This window comes from Lissotriton helveticus, chromosome 4_1 (genome assembly GCF_964261635.1).
Source record: "Lissotriton helveticus chromosome 4_1, aLisHel1.1, whole genome shotgun sequence".
Lineage (NCBI taxonomy): Eukaryota > Metazoa > Chordata > Amphibia > Caudata > Salamandridae > Lissotriton > Lissotriton helveticus.
In genome coordinates, this window is record NC_136063.1 from 1,445,080,361 (window position 1) to 1,445,100,382 (window position 20,022).

A 20,022-nucleotide genomic window follows, 5' to 3' on the forward strand; every position below is an offset into this window, starting at 1 on the left:
TGCAGTACTTTTTTCTCAACAAAAAAAAAACACATCTGTATTTTGCTAATTTCTGGGTCCTCTCCATGGGAATCAACACACCCTGGATACCTTTAAAATCCCCATGATGTTGGAAGAAAGGGACGCAAATTTGGCGTGGATACCTTACGTGGACAAAAGTTACAGGGGTCTAAGCACAAACTACCCCAAATAGCCAAAAAAGACTTAGCACAGGGGGGAAAAGGCCTAGCAGCGAAGGGGTTAAATTAGTTTATCACTACTGCAAGGCCCATCTCTGTCATAGGTTAAAATTGGAATTACCTCATTACATCTTATAAGTGCAATTTCAAATTGGGAAGACATGGGACCCCCAAGATGTGGTGTCTCTGAAATGACAATTTAAAATCCTGACTTATGGTGTAGTTCGATTTCCAATAGTAATTCTGATAAAGCCCTTTTTAGAAAGTTGGGTGTTTCTTTCTTTAGCCAATTGGTGCCTTCTGCCTGTGTATAAATACATGTCCTGGGTGGGTGATAGCTGGGCGTTATGCATTCTCTTCAGACAGCCACCCACAAAGGGAGCTTAGGTGTGGCTATTGGTCCATCCACATCCTGATGGGCCCTCCTTTACAGGATGGGAGAGACAAGCTGACACTTACAACTGAAAGGGCTGTACCCTGTCCCCTTACAAAGGGCTGCATAACCCCTGTAGTGAGTCTGGAGCCAGGGTAGGAAGAGCAGGGATTCTGTGCACTTCAAAAGCCTCTCTGTTAAGTTGCACCCACTTCAAAGGCACAACTGTGTAGAAGTACTGGACCCTTGACATCATCAACTCAGTACACTTATGGAACTGTGGATACTCTGCCAGGAAAGAGGACTGCTGTGCTGTTACAAGGGTTTGCCACTCTGCTGGACTCCTGCTCTGCTGGACTCCTGCTGCCATCTTGCCTTGGGGTTAGATGGACTGGACCTGCATCTCTCCACCCCAGGACCAAAGTGACACAAATGGATTGTTTGCTTGCCTCCTGTTGGAAGTCTCAGGGACATCAAAGACTTCCTTCCACTCATCACCAACACATGTACTCTGCCATCTGGTGCCAATCTTGTCTTGGGCTCTTGGAAGGGGATCTAAAGTGCAGCAACTTCCAATGATCCATGCATTGCTGTTGTTGCGTGGCTCGGAACTGATATATCACCTTTGACGCCAACGCATCGCTGCTGCTGGAAGACCTGACGCTGATTGTGTGGTGCCTCGTCTCCAGTTCCCGACGCATCCTCGACCTGCGTGGCTCGACGATGACACATTCTCCGTCTTGGGGTTCACCGGCAACGCATATCCGACTTGCGTGACTCAGAACCGACACATCACCTTCATTCAAAGGAATTAACACCGAGGCATCGCCTCCTCTGCTCAAACACCGGGTTTTCGTCGACGCGGTATCTTTTTGTTTGTTTTTTTTCCCGCTGTTTTACCGTTTGTAGTGTTGCACAAATATTAAGTCTGACTGCTCTGTGTCAAGCTACCAGAGGGTGAGCCCAAGTTAATTTAGGGTGTGTATCTGACTTACCCTGACTAGAATTGTTGTTCCTGCATGGACCGGGTGCATACCTCTGCCAACCAGAAACCCATTTTCTAACAGGAACTATGATGGAAACTCCAGGAATTGCCACTAAGCAAAATCCACAGCTAACCCCTTTTCAAAAAAGGTTTAATTTTCAGTGGAAAAATTTGAGGACTCAATGTAATATTTTTTTATGCCCTTTCTAGTCTCTGGCGTTCGGGCCAGCCACAGAAATTGGGTTCCATTTTAATGTGGAGTCCTGTGGAGATGCTGGGTGATTGTCAATTTATTGATTTCAACAGATTCCTGAAATTTCCAACACAAAATGTAAATAAATTGGTGATCTTAGCCATTTAAGCAGGTCATTATGGGAAAGTGAGCAGAATCAATGCAAGTTTAGTTTGCAAATTTAGAAATGACTGCCAAGCTGGCTGTCATTTCAAAAGCATTGGCAGGAACAGCGGTTCCTGTCGGTGATTTTTAAAGTTTGAAGCAAGGCTCCATCAACATGACACAGCCATCTGTCACACTTTTTTTTCTTCTTTCAAATTTTAAAATCAAAATCTCAAAGCAGGATTTTCCTCTTGAAAGTATGAAAAAAAATGTCCCCTCGCCATGGGAGATGGCTCCTATGGCGAGGTGGTCATTAGACATATTCACTGTCCCCTACCACCAGAGTTTTCCTGGCGATGAGGTGTGCAGTGAAATCTGACCCGTGTGTTCACCCATCTAAGTTAGGTGGACAGACATAGATGTCAGCCTCTGACCGACCTTACTGTGCTAGGCAGTCGGAGGAGTGTTACCGTGCCAGAGACAGAGTATTCTCCGCAATGGTTACACCAATGGTTCACTCGGATATAAATCGGGCTTGCAGACCATTAGCTTGGCTGATATATATATATATATCTATCTCCATCCATCCCCATGAAGTTCTTCAACCCATGTCACACGTGGGCTGAGCCCCCAGAATACTTCAATTCACGGGTGCCATATTGTTTGTCCCTGGGGGCGTGATAGTGCACACAATATGGGCGCAATCGCACAATGCACCCTCTCTCTCTCCCCCCCCCCCTTAAAGAATATATATATATTTCTTACAAAATAAAATACCCCATGGGGGTCGACTCATATGCATGAAATGAAAAATGGTGGATTCTCTTCAGTGAAAGTCCATGCTTACAATTGAAGGCCACATTGAAGGATTTGTGCTAGTTCAGATATTTAGATATAGTCTTGGGAGGGAAGCCTTTTTATCCAGTTCAACCAGAACAGAGGCAGTATTGTAGCCGTGCACGTCTCTAAAATGGCCGAAGAAGCAAGTTATGCTTTTGTGCCAGAAATGCAGTGGTTTGAGAGTTGAGAAGGCTTGATTGCTCTTAGATAATTGGAAAAGTAAATCGGACCGGAAATTCTCAGTGAGGGATTTTTTTAGGTGAAAATGTGTTCTCACACCTGGGGACAGATGCTCTTAGCCTATCTCTGGCTTGGGTAGTCACATGTAGATATCCATAACATGTAAGGAACTGAGCACTAAATCTCTGTTTCCCATATAAGGAAGCAATTCATGAATGGGGGGAAAAAACTCTAATATGATTTACTTGAACTGATCTGTTGTATCAGTGTAGTAATTTACTCTACCTATTCAGCTGTGATTTGACAGATGTAGATGTATTATAGAAACAATTCTGACTGTTTGATACACTTTTTGCTTTTTGTAATTTCTAAATATAGTATGGATTTTCTTTGTTGAAAAATAAACATACATCCAGCGTCCAAGCAAATGTTTTATATTTTTCATTGGATCTTTCAGCATGCATAACAAATGCGTTCTCATTAGTTAACATTTAGGTCAGTTTTACACTGTAGTTCAGTATAATGGTATCATAGTTCAATATGGATTGTATATTTTATTTTGAATGCATTTAATGCCTTTTCCATGTGGAGATTAATAAATTTTTGTGTGCACTCCGTATACACACTGATGTCTCATCCTCTTGCTGTGAATGGGGATGATCCACTTCCTAAGTACTCAGCAATTTTTTCCAGAAACCCCTCTTTTTTATATTCATTATATTGGTTCGTGACTTTCAACCATCAACCCGGGCTTGTAACGTCTTTTTGCCACCACCTTGGCCAGAGCCCGCAGCACTTTAAGACATACGTGATTGAGAGGAAAAAGCCAACTTAATGAACCTTTCCACTTTATCAGTTTCCACGTTTTTTGTAAATGAATGACATTCACCAAATTGTTAGATCCAAATTGGCAATGTCCCGTCTTCAAACATATCTTTGAGTCCATGTTTTGTTCGTACCATAGATCCTTTTTTCATTTTCACACTGAGACCCACCGCCTCACCCTATGCCTCGACTTTTTTTTTCAGCTCTCTAAAACAGTTGCTTTTCCCTATCTCCTGAACTGTGTTGCTTAGCTTTTGTAGAGGTCCTCCAAACACCAATGTTCTTCTGTTTCCCTGCTTTCCTCCTTCTAGAACACCTTCTGCCCCTCATCATCACACCTTAGCTCTCTTTTTCCTCTGAATCTTTCTGTTCCGCTCTCCACCTCAAACCACAAACACAGTCCCCTATCTTCCCCCTTTCCCTTAATCCTCCTTTTCTGGTGCACTGTTTGTTCTGATGTCTCCCTGCATACTCTTCCTGTACTGGTTGCAGTGGACAAAGATGACAGAATTTCAAGACCATTTTTCAGAATGGTATGCAGTACCGATTCTGGTGCGTTTTGCAAAAAGAAAATTGTAAATTTTCCATTGTTTTGGCAATTAGCCAATTTGGAAATTCACCAGTCTACAGTTATCAGAATGATGATGTGCACTTTTTACAACAATGAGAGTACAGTTTTAATATATAATTTTGCTTCCATCTGAATCACTATATCCAGGAATATCATTATATTTCCACAAAGTAGCACATCTGTTAAAAACTAAACTGTGTGGCAAATACCCAACTGCACACGTCTCCTACAATGAGGATCCAATGCCATTTGGCTTCTTCCTCAACGTATCTCTCTGGAGTACTACATTTTCATTAAAAGTCCAGAGATGTGCAGGGGTAGAAATCCAACCATTGCATAACGAGGAGATAGAGAGCGCTCCAGAAGCAACCCATAGCACTACAACAGGATAGCTTGATACAGTTTTTCCTGTAAAAGGGAAAAACTGTGTAAAATCGCAGTGACAGGTAGGTGGTAAGTGTATACACATGGAAATGTAGCTTGATATAGGGCTGGTCCAGTGTAAGGCAAAAGGCAATAGACAGTGTAGTTACCTGGAGCGGAAGGAAGGGAAATGAAAGATGCTTTTAGAGCTGTTACCGCCTCTGGTTCCTTATATGTATCTTAATTATCAACTTCAGCCAGACTGCTACACACCTGCACAGTTGCTGCTAGTTGATTGCTCTTTTATTATGTGTGGGGATAATGAGGTTGAGCATACATGAGATAGACTTTTAGCTGTGATTGAGGAGACAGTGGCACTCTAAAACAGAGATCAGATAGGGGAAGTACATTAAAAAAGAGCTTTGGACTTTTTAAGCGAGGTTAATGTTGTATGCAGCAAATTTGTTAATTGACCCACGTTTCAAAATTAAGCAAAGGCTTGTGTAACTATGTGAATTGAAAAATACTAAAGATGGTTTTTAAACCGTAGTCTAAGCCTAAAATTGATGATAAGCTCTCTTAGGAAGAGTCTAGTGCCAACAAATTCTTCCCCTTCTAATGTCCGAAATCTTCCATTCACCTGTTCGGCCTTCAATTTCTTCAGATATCTTGTTTGTTTTGTGATGTATTATTCGTAAGCACAAGTTACCCTGCTCCCCTAGCCCCACCTAGGGACCCAAAAAGTTTTTTCAGGTCTCGCCTACGCAAGTAGGAAAAAGATTTTTAGTAATCGGCACAGCTTTGCGGGCAAAAACGTGCACGCGTTGCATTGCTATGAATGGACGTTTGTCGATTCGCTTGCGGGAGCGAGCTTTCAAACCATATGTTTGTAATTAACTCGCTCGCTCCCGCAAGGGAAACAGGCCCAGGCTCCCTCCTCTATCCCTCCCCCTGCTGCTTTTTACTTTCAGCGCGAGGGGTGCGCTGATGTTTTGTTACTGATAGAAAACTACTTCCTGCACAGAGTGCCCCCATATCAATGAATTATGTCCACCAGGAACAGCAAGCTTTGCTCATCATCAGGCCCCTCTGACGCGCAGAGTAGAACCAGTGATGGAGGATCACATGTGAAGAGATGGGATGCCAGCCCAACTTCTGATTCTCTGGCCCTCTAAGAACAATGGACATAGGAAACCCCACCTCTCTGTCTAGTAATGCGGCCAGGGACGAAGATGCCATTGGGGTAGCACGTTTAGTAGCACCGGAACCCAGTGGCATTCAGGGCCAACTGCATACCATTTGTGGTCATTTTTTACTACCCATCAGCAGGTAAGGGGGTATTATCCCTGCTTGCATTAGGGTCTCCCTCACCCTCGCAACACCGCTGACAGTAGCTAGAAACTGCACAAGACAATAGCACTTGTTTTGGCACTAAAGCGCTATAAAGAAAGCCTGGTGGCAGATACGATCTGAAGGTTAGGGAAACAGAAAGGTTTTCAGAGGATGCAGACCCAAATGCCGCAGGACAGCAGGAAAAGGTCAACAAATGGGCCAGTTTGGTTATTTTTACTTAAGTTCTCCAGCCTAATAAATACAATTTACAATTTGTATTTACACTATCCTCAGGCCATAGGATGGGGTGGGGCCAGTAGGGAGTGACAGCGTGAGCTGCTTCCAGTCAGAGTTGCTGCTGTGGCCGTAGAGAGGAGGGGCTTATGGCGCCCGGTCGCCTCCCGCTGGGGCCGGCTTCCAAGATGGGGCAAGCACTCCAGTGGGCCCGGGGGCAGGCATTCACAGCATGCTACCTTTGGGGGGCCTTTAACCAGAGCCACTGCAATCGCGAGGCATTGGGAGGCTCAATTATTCGGCAAGGATGACAAAATTATGTGGTAATACGGGCAAATTATGCAGCATTACACGGTGCAACCTTCATCCGATCTATTTCATTATTTTGTCATTTAACAACTATTAGTGATGTCTGAGTAAAGTGGCACCTCGTTAGTACCAGTTTAACTCCTGAGTACACCAATCAGCAGCTGAAAGGCGACATATTAACCTTTCCAAGTGGTTTGTTTCTGCGCTGAGCTACGCGTTGGGCTCTTTAATTAGTAACTGTTGATTTTTAGAAAAATACTTATGGGTGAAATCTTCAAACTAATCAGCAGACTCTTGATCATGTGGCAAATGCGCAAATCCATGATTATGTGGAAAACACCACAAAGTTGCATAATCTCAATGTCTACAGCTGCAAAGGGAACATTTTCATTGGGTGTCCAGTTTCCAGCGTTCCACAAAGTGTGTTAATTTATACTAACCTCACGAGAAACGTAGGGGAACAGACTGCTTGGGCCAATATGCAACATACAATCCATGGACCTGTGTTATTATCCAGGACAGAAGCCTTAAGAAAACCCCCTGTGATATGCCTCCTGGAGTGAAACCTTTTGCCTGTCTGTGTTTTTTCCCATTTGTTAGCAATAAGTAAACCAGCATTGGCTTAGCCAATAGGTCGTCCTTTTGGGACCTTATAAGTATTTAGTTATGCATCCTTGATGCAACAACATTAACTGTTGCATGGTTAAACACTTATAAGGTCCCAAAGAAGAGACTTATTGGCTATGCCAATACTTGTTTTTTGTTGCTGTACCATGGATCCGCTGCACCTGTTAAACTATAAAATAAGCATCCCTGGTTGGGCCAGGGCCTGGGAGATCGGCAAAATGTCTTTGTTTTTTTTAAATAGGAGGGGGCGTGTGGGCCCCCTCCCCGAGCCTTTTGGAGGCCACAGGGACTCCAGCCCAGGGTGAGTCATTATTTATGGGTAGGGGGAGTGTGTACCACGGACTCTGTGGGAGGCACTGGGGACCTAATTTCCCTTGGGCCATTTTTGGGGAGAGTGGCATGCGGCCCTCCCTCTCTGAGTCGTAGATCGGTCCTGGGGACCCCATCCATTGGACCCGTTCAAAGCAGTGTATCAGGTACCCCATCCCCTAGGACACTGCTGGGGGAGAGTGCAGGAATACAAATTTTATTTCCTATCCACACTCTCTTGTGCGGGGAACACAGGTTTGCTACTGCTCCAACGACAATGTCATTAGTGAACTAAGTTCATGTTTAAAAGTTGTTGCTTATCATAAATGTCTGTCTGTGCAGTGATATAATCTGATGTACTAAGGCGAAATACCTCAGTGTGATAAAGAGATACACTTTTTTGAATTTGAAGAGACTTTATCATATGTTTTACATTGTTTGTTGCACAATATTCATGCTAAACATTTTCATGGCTTGGCTCCTACACAGACTCTTAGTGCCAATGCCAGGTCCTTGGCTGGTTTCTGGCTTGGCTTGCCCTATTAATTTGGCAGAGCACCCCACCTCTATTTGCGACTAAGGCTGTGTACATGGGGCTGTCAGTCACTTGATAAAATTATTTGTAAAAGGTGTGGACGCGAAACATGGAGCCCTGCCTGATGTACTGATTTGACAACTCTACCATTAAGGCTTTTCTTAGAAGAGATGAAATGTGTGTGAAATGAAAATACATTTAAAGTAAGTGATCCGAGGGCAGGGACTCCACACCGTTGTTTGCACGTGACCGCAGTACCCATGCAAAAATACCAAGCTGGGGCGTACCTTTGGGAGGTTGGGTGTTTGGGGTGTGACACTCATAAAGGTACTCTTGGCTTGGTAGATGGTTTGGAAGACCTGGTGACTTACCAAAAATGTAGTAAATCTGCACCCATAGAAGTACTCCTTGAATGGGTGCAAATGTACTACTTTTTTTAAATACATAAACATGGGCAGTAGTGGACTTAGAAAGATGTCAGTCTCAGGGATCCAGGCAATCTAATGATAATTAAACACCCAAAAGGTGATGGGATGAATGCTGGTAAATAGTCTAACCAGTGACCGTCTCTCAGGGTAGCTTCCAAACAAAAGTTTTTCATCTGTTGTCCAACCTAGACTAAGGCCCACTTGATGCAAATCATTACTGACCCTGGTCCTCATGGAAATAGTTCATCCCGAACCTTGGTCATTTCAGCCCTCCACCCTGCAGCTTACTACTTTTTTAGTTGGGAAATCTGAGCTTCACCCCTGACCCTTACCTGCCTTACCCCTCACCCCTAAAATAATCACTGAGTAAGCTAGGCCACTTAAAGTCGGAGGCACCTAACTCAGCACATTCAACTGACTGTTTTGTGTCTGGGAGGGTGTGTGTGTCAGGCTACTACTAGTATCCTCTTTTGCACCAACACCAATGCAATATGTACTTTTAAAAATGTTGGCTTTAACCATATGTTCTCATGTCATGACAGTCTTTACTGTAATCATTTTGCTGTACGTATCACTTGGGTGAATTAACTACTTGTTCTTGTGATTTGCAGACATGAAGCTGCACTATGGTGATCTCACAGACAGCACCTGCCTAGTGAAGATTATTAATGAAGTGAAGCCGACCGAAATCTACAACCTGGGAGCCCAGAGCCACGTCAAAGTAAGCAGTTATTAACTTTAAAACGGTCTATTCCAAGCTGCAGTGGGAAATTAAATCCAACAGCAGGCCACTGATTGGTAGTGAGAAGCCACAGAAAGCGTGCCATACAAAAGACTGTCCTCATCTGGCATTGAAAAAATTGCAGTTTGGTGACAAATATTTTTCTACAGGAACCTGTGTACCATTGTGTTCAACATGTTTGTTAAGGCCCCCTCTCGCTTCTACAGGTTCTCGGATATCAACCACTTGACCTTCTTTACACACATCCTTTACTCTTCATTAACATTCGACTTGGAAATTTTCCTGGGTGACGTTAAAAATTCAGCCTTTGAAAGCAGCAATTTGTCCATTAAATATAACCGTTTTTGGTTCTCTATCTTGAAAACATCTCCCTTAAATCTAATCCTCTTGATTACCGAGATTATTTGTTCTGAAATAATGTGTTTGAATATTTATGAATAGTGCATTGAACATTTGATCGAAGAGAGCCTTTCGTGTTTGAAGAGCATCTGCAAGTGACTTATGGTATACACTATTTCAGGTTCTTTGGATCATACCCTCCATTATTTTTGGTTTTCGTTTTTATTTTATTTCAGGCATTTCATAGCCTACAATGCTAAATTCTAGCCCCCCAAACAATGAACAGTCTTAAGAGGGGAATGTAATGAATTGCAAGTGTTTACAAGTGAATTATATATCGTAGATATGGAAAATAATAATTTGATCCATTTTTTTTATTAATGAAATTCTTAATTTGTACAAATTCGAAGATTTTTAAGACCAGAATGGATGAAATCCTTACGATAAATTGGAGTGAATAAAAGAATACATAACATTGAGGGTCATACCAAGACGCCAGGAGTGCACTGGAGCAACACGAAGGCTCTGATTACAAGTTGTTCGTTAAATTCCAACCCACAAGTAAACCCCTGTTTACACATGGGTCAGAATCACGAGTTTTAAGGTATTTAACGCATCTTATAATAACTCAGCTGTCGTTATATTTCAGCAGGCCAAACTTTCCAAAATTTTACACGCAAAACCATACCGTGCCATGCATATTTTGATGCGTTAAACACCCAAATCTTCAAGTTATTCCCCACAAGCTCGTAAAATGTGTTATTAATGACACCCGCTAAATAATGTACACCTGCTAAATAATGTACACCTGTGGTATTGTTATTTATCATTTGCGATAAATGACACCTAAACTTATAATCAGGCCCTAGGAGAGGTATATCATTTACCGAAATCTTGACCTTTTGTTATGGGGGATCATCCTAGTAGCACACAAAGTAAGTCACCTCATCCAATAGTTTTACACAGGATTACCGCTGCAGAGTGGATCTCAAAGAGATAGTGCCTTGTCCTGCCTGTTTGAGGACTTTTCCGCACATTATTGAAATACACAAAAGAATGCACTCATGCCGATTCTTTTAGTCTCTAGACTGGGAAGAGTCCACTATATCACTGCAGCACAGTCCAATCTTTCTTTGACTTCGATCAAGAAACCTGCCATTTTGTCAAGTGAGATCCCCATATTATCGAGCACTTGGTTCGGGCACTTTTTGGTGTCTTGTTTAGTGTCTGAATGATGATCAGATGAAGCACTTATTCTAGACAGTAGTCATACAGAGCTATCGTGCTGGCTCTTTTAAGCGTCCTGCTTTTGCTTTACGGTACAGGTCATCAGCACACTTTTGCTATACTTTTCCACCAGAATTAATGTAGACTCCACAGTTGTTTTATTTGTCACTATTCTAAGACCAAAAAGGCTTTTCTAGGTCCTTTACTGATTTAAATCTGTAATATATTCTTAAAAATAGCATCTTACTAATGACCAGTGTCTTCGTTAAGGCATTACATGTGGTTCTGTGTCCCTTATGGTAATCCTAGTTTTCCCAGGTGCAAAAGTGTTTTCTTATTAAAAATATCCTGGTTCTTACATGGCTACCTCTGAAACACTGATTAGACTGGAATATTTGTGTTTTTGTATTAAATGTATGGTTTAATAGTTCAATACGCTTTGGCGCTGACCATGCTTTAATATCACAAACAGAAGTTTTTGGTAAATGAGTTAGCTGGTAGGTCAGGCTAGTTAAGGCTCTCCCATCTGCCTATGCCAAGAGCAAAATAGTGCCCATTGTACAGCATTACGTTTCCGTTAATCTTTCTGAAAGCATTGGACAATGATTTCTTTAGGAATCAACTCTGTTTTATAGGATTTCATATTCCATCACCTACAACCAATTGGCTAGCAATGATATACGTTGTCACATCTAGAGTTAGCACTGAACATTAAAGAAAAAGATGAGTAAAACGAATCATAACCCCACCCACCCATTCCATCCACCAACTCCAGTGCTCCAGTGACTATTCTAGCAGCAGCAGACTCACTCTCAATCTGTTCTCACATATCCAAACACCTCAAGGACCTCCACTTGCTCCCAATCCACAAACATGCTCTCTTCAACCTCCTCACATATACTAGCAAGGCACTACACAAGCAAGGCCCACCATACCTAATCAACTGCATCCAGTTCCACACACCCAACTAGGCACCGTTGCTCTGATAACATTCTCATCACCCATGCACCCGTGTCTGCTGAGCCAGAGCCGAGGGCTGCACCATTCCCTACCTTATTCCCAAAGCCTAGCTCTTCCAATAGGATCCAGTTAGGCCACCTCCACCCTACTTAGGAACAAGTATACTCCCCTATGCAAGCCATACAAATAAGCACAACATACCTTGAGTAACTCAGAGAATTTAATTGCCCATTACCAAGTTGGCCTCTTTGCATCAAGGGAGTCCCTCACTGTCAGTCTCCATAGCTGCTGTATCCTCTTACACAGGGGAAGCATGGACATCTCTGCTGGGATTATGCATAATACTTTGAGGTAATGTGGATATGTCTGCTCCTACAATTCCCACGCTAGGACATTTAAAAAGAGAGACCAATCCCTCTTGAATTTCTTGAGCTTTTGCTATATAGAACTGGTGATAGTTCATCTTTTCTATGCCCAGAATTTTTCCAGAGTCTGAGCAGCCAGCTCTTCAGTGTCAGAGTAGTTTGTTTCGCTCCGTTAGCTAGAATCGTTTTGGATGGTGGTGAACAGTACTAAGGTCATCTGTTTGCCATGCTGTGACCACCAGAAAGGGGAACTTGCTTGAGGGCTCTGGGCTTTAGTTCATGGGACCTGGGTACATTATTTGAACTAAGCGCTTAAAACACCACCAAGCAGGTGAGAACCCATCAAATCTTAATGCACCCAGTCAGACAAGCCAGCATGGATACCTGACACAAGGGACGCCGGACTCGCCTACCACGTTCTGTCAATTTAAAACACATTGGATGCTCGATGAGGTAAAAGACTGCACTGCATAAGATGGATACAGTGGTGATGCCTCTGCGCAGCGGACGTGGGCAGCGGGCGCGGCTTTGGCGCGCCGAAGGTGCGCCAAAGGTAAGCCCATCTGCGCCCGTCCGCGACAGGACTGGGCAAGGGGCCGGAGCAGCTCTCCACCTCAGGCAGCTACAAATCAGGCTAATACTCTAGTCTATTTCTCCGCGGAACTCCATACCATACGGAGGATAGCCTACAGTGTAGGGGGGGATATGCTAACCTGTCCATCTAAGTTCCCGGCTCAGTTAGAGGGTCCGGTGGCCTGTAGCAAGTGCACCTTCCAGGGCAATAAACTCACTAGCTATAAATCGTACAGACACTCGCTGTGGACCAGTACGGAGGAGGCCCATACCTTCATGTTATGCAATGTTAGGTCCCTTTCTAGACATCAGTTTGAAATTTGGGACTTGTTAAACACCTGACTGACTAAAGGGAGAAAAACGGTCTAGAGGGTGTGACAGAAGGTACCTATGTGGGAGCATATACAGTTCACCAGTTGTACAAAACTTGTCCCGAACCAGGCTAGAGTAAGGTTTCCATCAGCCCACCCATTTGGCGGAGCTTCGTCATTTGGAGAACCAGGAGAGAAGGATCACATATAGCCCAGTAGTACACAGGCTACATGTACAAAGGTAATGGACCTCTTGCTCTCTAGGTGACTCAGCCTCTATGTTTGTCCAAGGTTTGAGGACCGGTGGAGTGCAGTGCAAGTGATATGTGCAAGTGTGATAAAAATGACTAGAAGGACAAAAAATATGTTTATTAAGGATTGTCCTAATGCCATGTAATAAAAACCGCCTGATAGTATTGGAAAATTATTTTTCACTATCATTTGGCTAGTGGTGAGGTCGACATGTTTCAGCCGAGAGGGTTAGTGACCCGGCTTTCTTCAGGACCTAAAAGGAGGTATGTGCTACTGCAAATAAATCAATTCATGAGAAAATAATATATTAATACGAAGAAAGTGAATCGGTGGTTTATTAACCACCCTACCAGACATATATCTCATATGTATGTGGTTCCAATGTTATTTCTACATCCCTGTGAAAAAAGAAATATTTATCAAGGATAATGCTACTCAGCTTGAGGAGGTAAACAGTAAATAATGCTCAAAAACAGGGAGGTTCAATCTGTCAAACGGTCGTGCAAAACTTTGTACACAACTAGTCCCATTTAGCCAAGAAGTGCTGATGGTGGGAATTATAATTATTATGAAATGAAGGTACTCACCCAGCTTTTTGTGGGGGTAAGCCTCACCTCGCCCGGCAACTGCTCGGCGTATGAGGCCCCGCTCTAGTGGTAAAAGACAAATCATGGGGGAACAACAAGTGATTACATAATCTAACTTATATACCCCTAGAGAACTCACTGCAAACCTTTATCTTGAGTGACCAACATGCCGTATTGTTCCAACAAGTGGACCCAACTGACCCCCCCCCCCTTCAAGGTGGTATTTATAATCTGACCATCAATTTATAATGCCAGACTCTATAGTTATAACCATGACAAGGTTACAAGTGAAAAGCCATGGTCCTCACCAAAAGTGTTTTCATCACTTTAATGGAAACATGCATTGTATTAATAACAAGCGGTTTATCAACAATGTTTAAATAATTGAAAAAATTATATTAGCCTCAATGATGTTCTTTGTGGCTTTTCTTGGCTTTTTTAGCTTTTTAGCTTTTTTTAGGCTTTTTTTGTCCCAAGGAACCAGGTAACAAATTATGAGAACCAAAGGTAAATTAGTGTTTTGCTAAATTGGCTGAAGAACAGCAAAACTGGCTAAAGAGAAGAAAACAGCAACCCAGGCAGGGGTTCCTTAAGGGCAACAAAGCTCAGGACTTGCCTATCCATCGGTACCTCAGCGCCGTCTGCGAGCAGTGTGGGAGGTACCGAGGAAGGTCAGGAGTCCCTTTTTATACTGGCGGTGATTGGAAGGTAAGTATTAATTAATCAATTATCCAATCGGGTAGCGCCGCTATCTTAAAGTATCACGGCTTGTTTCAATCGTTCAGGGCGCACCGCGCATGCCCGTAACACTGGCTGTATCACGCATGTTCATTTCGTTTCCTTATTGTGCGCGTGCGCCGTTGCTGCCCTGCGCTACTGGTGGAAATGTTACAAAGGGGAATACGCGCTATGTGGTATACTGATTTCGTGCGCCTGCGTGTTGCGTGTTCAATCACCCGTGTGCGCCCGCTGCCGAGGAGGTTTAGGCAGCGTCAGCACAAGTTCTCAGACTGCGGTGATTGGTACGCCTTGTGTATGTGTCAAAAAGACGTGGGCGAAATTAATTGGTGTGTATTTAGAGTTGCGCAGAGGTGATACTGATGAACTCTAAAAAAACTTTTAATACAGAACCAGCATCCGTCCGTGCACAACGAGTGGAATGTGCAGGGAGACGGATCAAAAAGGTCGTTCCAGATTTGCTGATCATGGTAAAGTGGGACTAAGAGTGTATCTATATTTTTCTTATTGCTTTTTGCATGCCCAATTGCTAAGCAAATACATGGGTCAAGGAATGTGACCACTCGACAGAAAATAGATGTGTGGAATCGTACTCTAGGTGTCATGTGGTCCACAGCTATCAATTCCAGTCCGGATCTCGGTCACTTCGGATAAATTTATTTTATTTATATTTATTTATTTATAGTATTTATAAAGCGCTCTGCAACCCTACGGGCATCCTGGCGCTGTAAGAGTATAGCTGAAACGATGTGCATCATGGGTAGAATGGGTGGTCATTCGATTCTGGGGCCGTTAGATTTTAGGGAAGAGCCATGTTTTTACCTTTTTTCGAAAAGCCATCAGTTCATCTGTTTTTCTGATATCAATAGGTAGGCTATTCCAAAGATGGGCTGCCGCTATGCTAAAGGCTCTGCCACCATGAGTGGCTTTCCTGATCCTGGGTATACTAATAAGGTTAGTGGAGGAGGATCGGAGGGTCCGAGTGGGTTCATACCATTTGAATTGATTTTGTAGTGGTAGGGGGCCCATCCTATGCACTGCCTTACAGACAGTGCATAGGGATTTGAAGTGGATCCTCTGATGTACGGGCAGCCAGTGTAGTTCAGCCAGTGCAAGAGTAGTGGAGGATCTTCGTCCTCCGGAAAGTGCCATTTTGGCTGCTGCCGCCTGGATTCTCTGAAGTCTAGAGATCAAGTAAGCAGGAGATTCCAGTAACAGAGCGTTACAGTAGTCCAGGCGGTTGAGAATGGTACTCCTGACTATGGTGGCTCTAACCTGGGCTGGTAAAAGAGGCAGCAGCTTTCGAAGGCCTCGCATTAAGGCGAAGCAGATGCTCACCTGCTTGTTGACATTAGTCTCTAGACTCAGACTGTCATTGAAGCTGACCCCTAGGTTCCTCACTGATTTTACTGGAGTTAGTAGTTCCCCTGGCTCCAAAGGCCAAAAGTCAGCGGGCAGGCTTCTAGTAATTCTACCTACTTTGCAGTGCATTACCTCGGTTTTATCACTATTAAACTGTAGTGAGTTCTTATTTAGCCAGGATGCCATTTCCAGCATGCAGGTGTGGAAGGTCTCGAGTGAATCTGCATGAACACCATCAAGAGAAATCATCAGCTGCGTGTCACCCGCATAGTTGATCACGCTAATGCCGTGAGCCTTGATGATGCCCATCAGGGGTTGCATGTACACGTTAAAAAGTATCGGACTGATTGCAGACCCCTGTGGGACCCCGTGTGGGACTGTAGCAAACTCAGACTGGTATGGAGGGAGTGCTACTGCCTGCCATCTGTCCGTCAAATAAGAGCGGAACCAGTCGAGCGCAACTCCCCGAACTCCAAGGCTATTTAGTCTTGTCAGCAGAATGTCGTGACTCACCGTATCGAATGCGGCGGACAGGTCCAGCAAAATTAAGATTGCTGATTCTCCCCTGTCCGCCCTCATTCGCAGGTTGTCCAGGACCATCAGCAAAGCTGCCTCGGATCCATGGGCTGGTCTGAAACCGAATTGCTCCTCTTCAAGGATGTTGTTAGTTTCCAGGAAGAGGGACAATGATCTGCTGACCAGCCGTTCTATGATCTTGATTGGATACGGCAAGAGCGATATAGGTCGGTAGTTTTTATGGCAATTGGGGTCCAAATTTGATTTCTTTAGTAGGGGGGTGACAACTGCCAATTTCCAATCTTTTGGTACAATACCTGTGTCGAGGGATTGATTGCACAGCTGACGAAGTACTGGAAAGAGTTCGTCCCCAAACTCCTTTACTATTTTGTGAGGTAGAGGGTCCAATGGGGATCCTGATGTTATATTGAGGGCTGTTTGTGCGAACTCTTGTTCTGTCGGAGTCTCAAATTTCTCCAGGATGGCCTTTGGTAAGGGGTGTCTTTCATTTCCTTCGCTCTTCTTCCCGTTCTCAATGTTGCTATTACGCTGCATCAGAGAGGTGGGGGCGTCCTTCATGCCCTCAATGATCTTAGTAATTTTTTCCTGGAAAAAGGAGGCCAGACCGTCACATAGTTCCTGTGAGGGCTTGATTTTGCTATTAGTACATTCAGGATGGGACAGCTCTTTAACTATCCTAAAGATGTCGCGTGATTTGTTGGAGCTATTTAAGATTAAGTCTACATAATAGTTTGCTTTGGCTGTGGTAATCTCTTTCTTGTACTGAATAATTGTCTGCCTCCAGAGTAGTCTATCCTGCTCTAGATAGTTTTTCCTCCAGTGCCTCTCCGCCTTTTTACAGACGTTTTTCAGCTCTTTCAATGTTTCCGTGTACCAGGGCGCTGAAGGGTTGCCTCTTTTTTTAATTGCTTTCAACGGTGCAATATAATCAAGTTTTCTAGTTATCTCATTGCATAGTAGGCGATAGTTCGTGGTGATATCGTTCTCTGGGTTAAACGAGTTCCCCACTTGAAAGAGGTCAGACTTCTCTTCCTCCTTTCTTTTTAGCAGACCTTTCCAGTCACGGCTAATGAAGGTCCTAGTCTGCGTGTTTGCTGGTCCTATATTAACCAAAGTGTGGATATTGAATAATAGGAGATGGTGGTCTGACCATCCTACTGGTTGTATTGTTCCCATGGTAATAAGATCTTCTGCAGCGAATATTAGATCCAGAATGTTTCCTTCCCTATGTGTGGGGGTAGTTATCCATTGTTTTAATCCTAAATTGGTACAGGATTGTGTGATGTTATGAAAGGCCGTGTCTAGTTGGCCGTTGGTCCACAAATTAAAATCTCCCAATACCAATAGTCTGTTATGTGAGATTTGCAGGTTGTTAATGAGAGTGATCAGTTCCTGCTGTTGCATGGCGTTGATATGCCCAGGTGGCCTGTAGCAGATTAGGCCCGTGAGGCAATGGCCTGAGTCATGCCTGATCGATATCCCGAGAACTTCAGCACATGAAACCATATCAATGTCCAACGTTACAATATTCAAGTCTTCCCTAAAAATGATTCCAGTTCCTCCCCCTCGTCCCACAGTCCTGGGTTTATGAACAATCTTATACCCTACTGGGCATGCCGGCCCCAGCTCTGACTCTAGTCCGGCCACCGTCCATGTTTCGGTTAGAAACAGAATATCCAGGTTACTGGATTCGATCAGTAGCTGTATCTCGGTGGCATGTTTTGGGAGGGATCTAACATTTAATAACCCACTTATTAACTCTCTCTTAGGTGTATGTCTTTGTTCTGCATACTTTAGCGGGGTATGCCTGTTTCCTGAGGTCTGATCAGATTTAGATAGCAGTTCAAGTGGGAGGGGGTTGATATGTGGCAGGCACATTAGGCAGTTGGGGCAGGGATTCTTGTCGCCTTCGGCGCGCAAACGTCGCGTCCGCTACGCGTCCGGTAAATGCACATCCTTTATGGAAGTGGGGTAGGTGTAAAGAAGGGGCGTGGCCAGTACTAGTGGGCGTGTCTTGTGATTCCGGCAAATGGCGTCCGGACTGAAAAAGCACCCGCCCGCGTCAGTGCTCAATCCGCTGTGCGGGGATGTTAGTGCCTGAGAAATTTAAATGCCCAGGGTAGCGGTAAGTCTTGGATCTTTTAAAAAATAAACACAGTATTACAGATTAAAATCATCAAATGTCACTACTGCCAGCTGTGCCTCAGGAGGTTTCAGCTATGGCGCCGCGCTTGCATTCAGCGCGCGTTTTGTACCTGGTAAGGGGGCGTGGCCAGTACTAGTGGGCGTGTCTTGTGATTCCGGCAAATGGCGTCCGGAATGAAAAAGCACCCGCCCGCGTCAGCGCTCAATCCGCTGTGCGGGGATGTTAGTGCCTGAGAAATTTAAATGCCCAGGGTAGCGGTAAGTCTTGGATCTTTTAAAAATAAACACAGTATTACAGATTAAAATTATCAAATGTCACTACTCCCGGCTGTGCCTCAGGTTTCAGCTATGGCGCCGCGCTTGCATTCGGCGCACGTTTTGTACCTGGTAAGGGGGCGTGGCCAGTACTAGTGGGCGTGTCTTGTGATTCCGGCAAATGGCGTCCGGACTGAGAAAGCACCCGCCCGCGTCAGCGCTCAATCCGCTGTGCGGGGATGTTAGTGCCTGAGAAATTTAAATGCCCAGGGTAGCGGTAAGTCTTGGATCTTTTAAAAAATAAACACAGTATTAAAGATTAAAATCATCAAATGTCACTACTCCCGGCTGTGCCTCAGGAGGTTTCAGCTAAGATTTCTCTTACAGCTCAACTAATTCACATGAGGGAGGTTTTTTTGACGGTTAGTCATTGATGACTAGGAATATCATCTATAGGTTGTGTAACCATCTGGCGGTTCCAATAATGCATTGCAACGGTATTCAAGTTGCTAGAATAGCGTTGTCGGGGCAATTATTAGTCCTTAATCTGATTCCTAATCTCTCAGTGGTGGTATGACCCTACAGGTGTGGCAGGTGTCTGGTATGATTGTACTGTCAGAATAGTTATAATTGACAGTTACTTAATAATGTGGCACTTCAAATGTGTCAAGTAAGGAACTTAGATCTGCACCCAGGGAATATTGTCATTCAGACCTTCCGTATCACTTTTGAGTCTGAAAATCCATCTTTGCTCCCTGATGAAGAGAAATCTAGAGATGTCAGTCACATGTTGCGGAATCGTGGGGTGTTCAAGTATCACCCATCTCATGTCGTCGGGCTGAGGTTTAGCACTTAAGAAGTGATTGGTTAGGCATGTCGCTTGCTTACAACAGCGTATAGTGCTCTTGTGCTCGCTGATACGTAACTTAATTTTGCGGATGGTGTGGCCCACGTATCGCAAGGGCAAGAAATCATGTAAATCACACGATCAGTGTTACAATTAGTGTGATCACGTAGAATCCACGGCCGGTCAGTCCCGATATCTATGGATTCAGTCTTCATTGTCTGTGGACAAACACTGCACGAGCCACAGGGATAGTGACCGCGTACCGGTGGGAGTCCCCAGAGAGTGTTAGGTTCAGGTGTCAAATGTCGCCTAGGCCGGGTGTGCACAAGGCTGTCACGTAGGCTGGGGCCTCGTT

At 44.1% G+C, this 20,022-nt stretch overlaps 1 protein-coding gene across 1 annotated transcript in view; it reads left to right on the plus strand.

The window, feature by feature from the left end:
- GMDS (GDP-mannose 4,6-dehydratase) overlaps positions 1–20,022 on the plus strand; it is a 1,865,819-nt gene that overhangs the window by 373,943 nt on the left and 1,471,854 nt on the right. Inside the window, exon 4 of the mRNA XM_078688023.1 lies at positions 9,039–9,148. Within this exon, the coding sequence (XP_078544149.1) occupies positions 9,039–9,148 (110 nt within the window). The remainder of the gene's footprint in view (positions 1–9,038; positions 9,149–20,022) is intronic.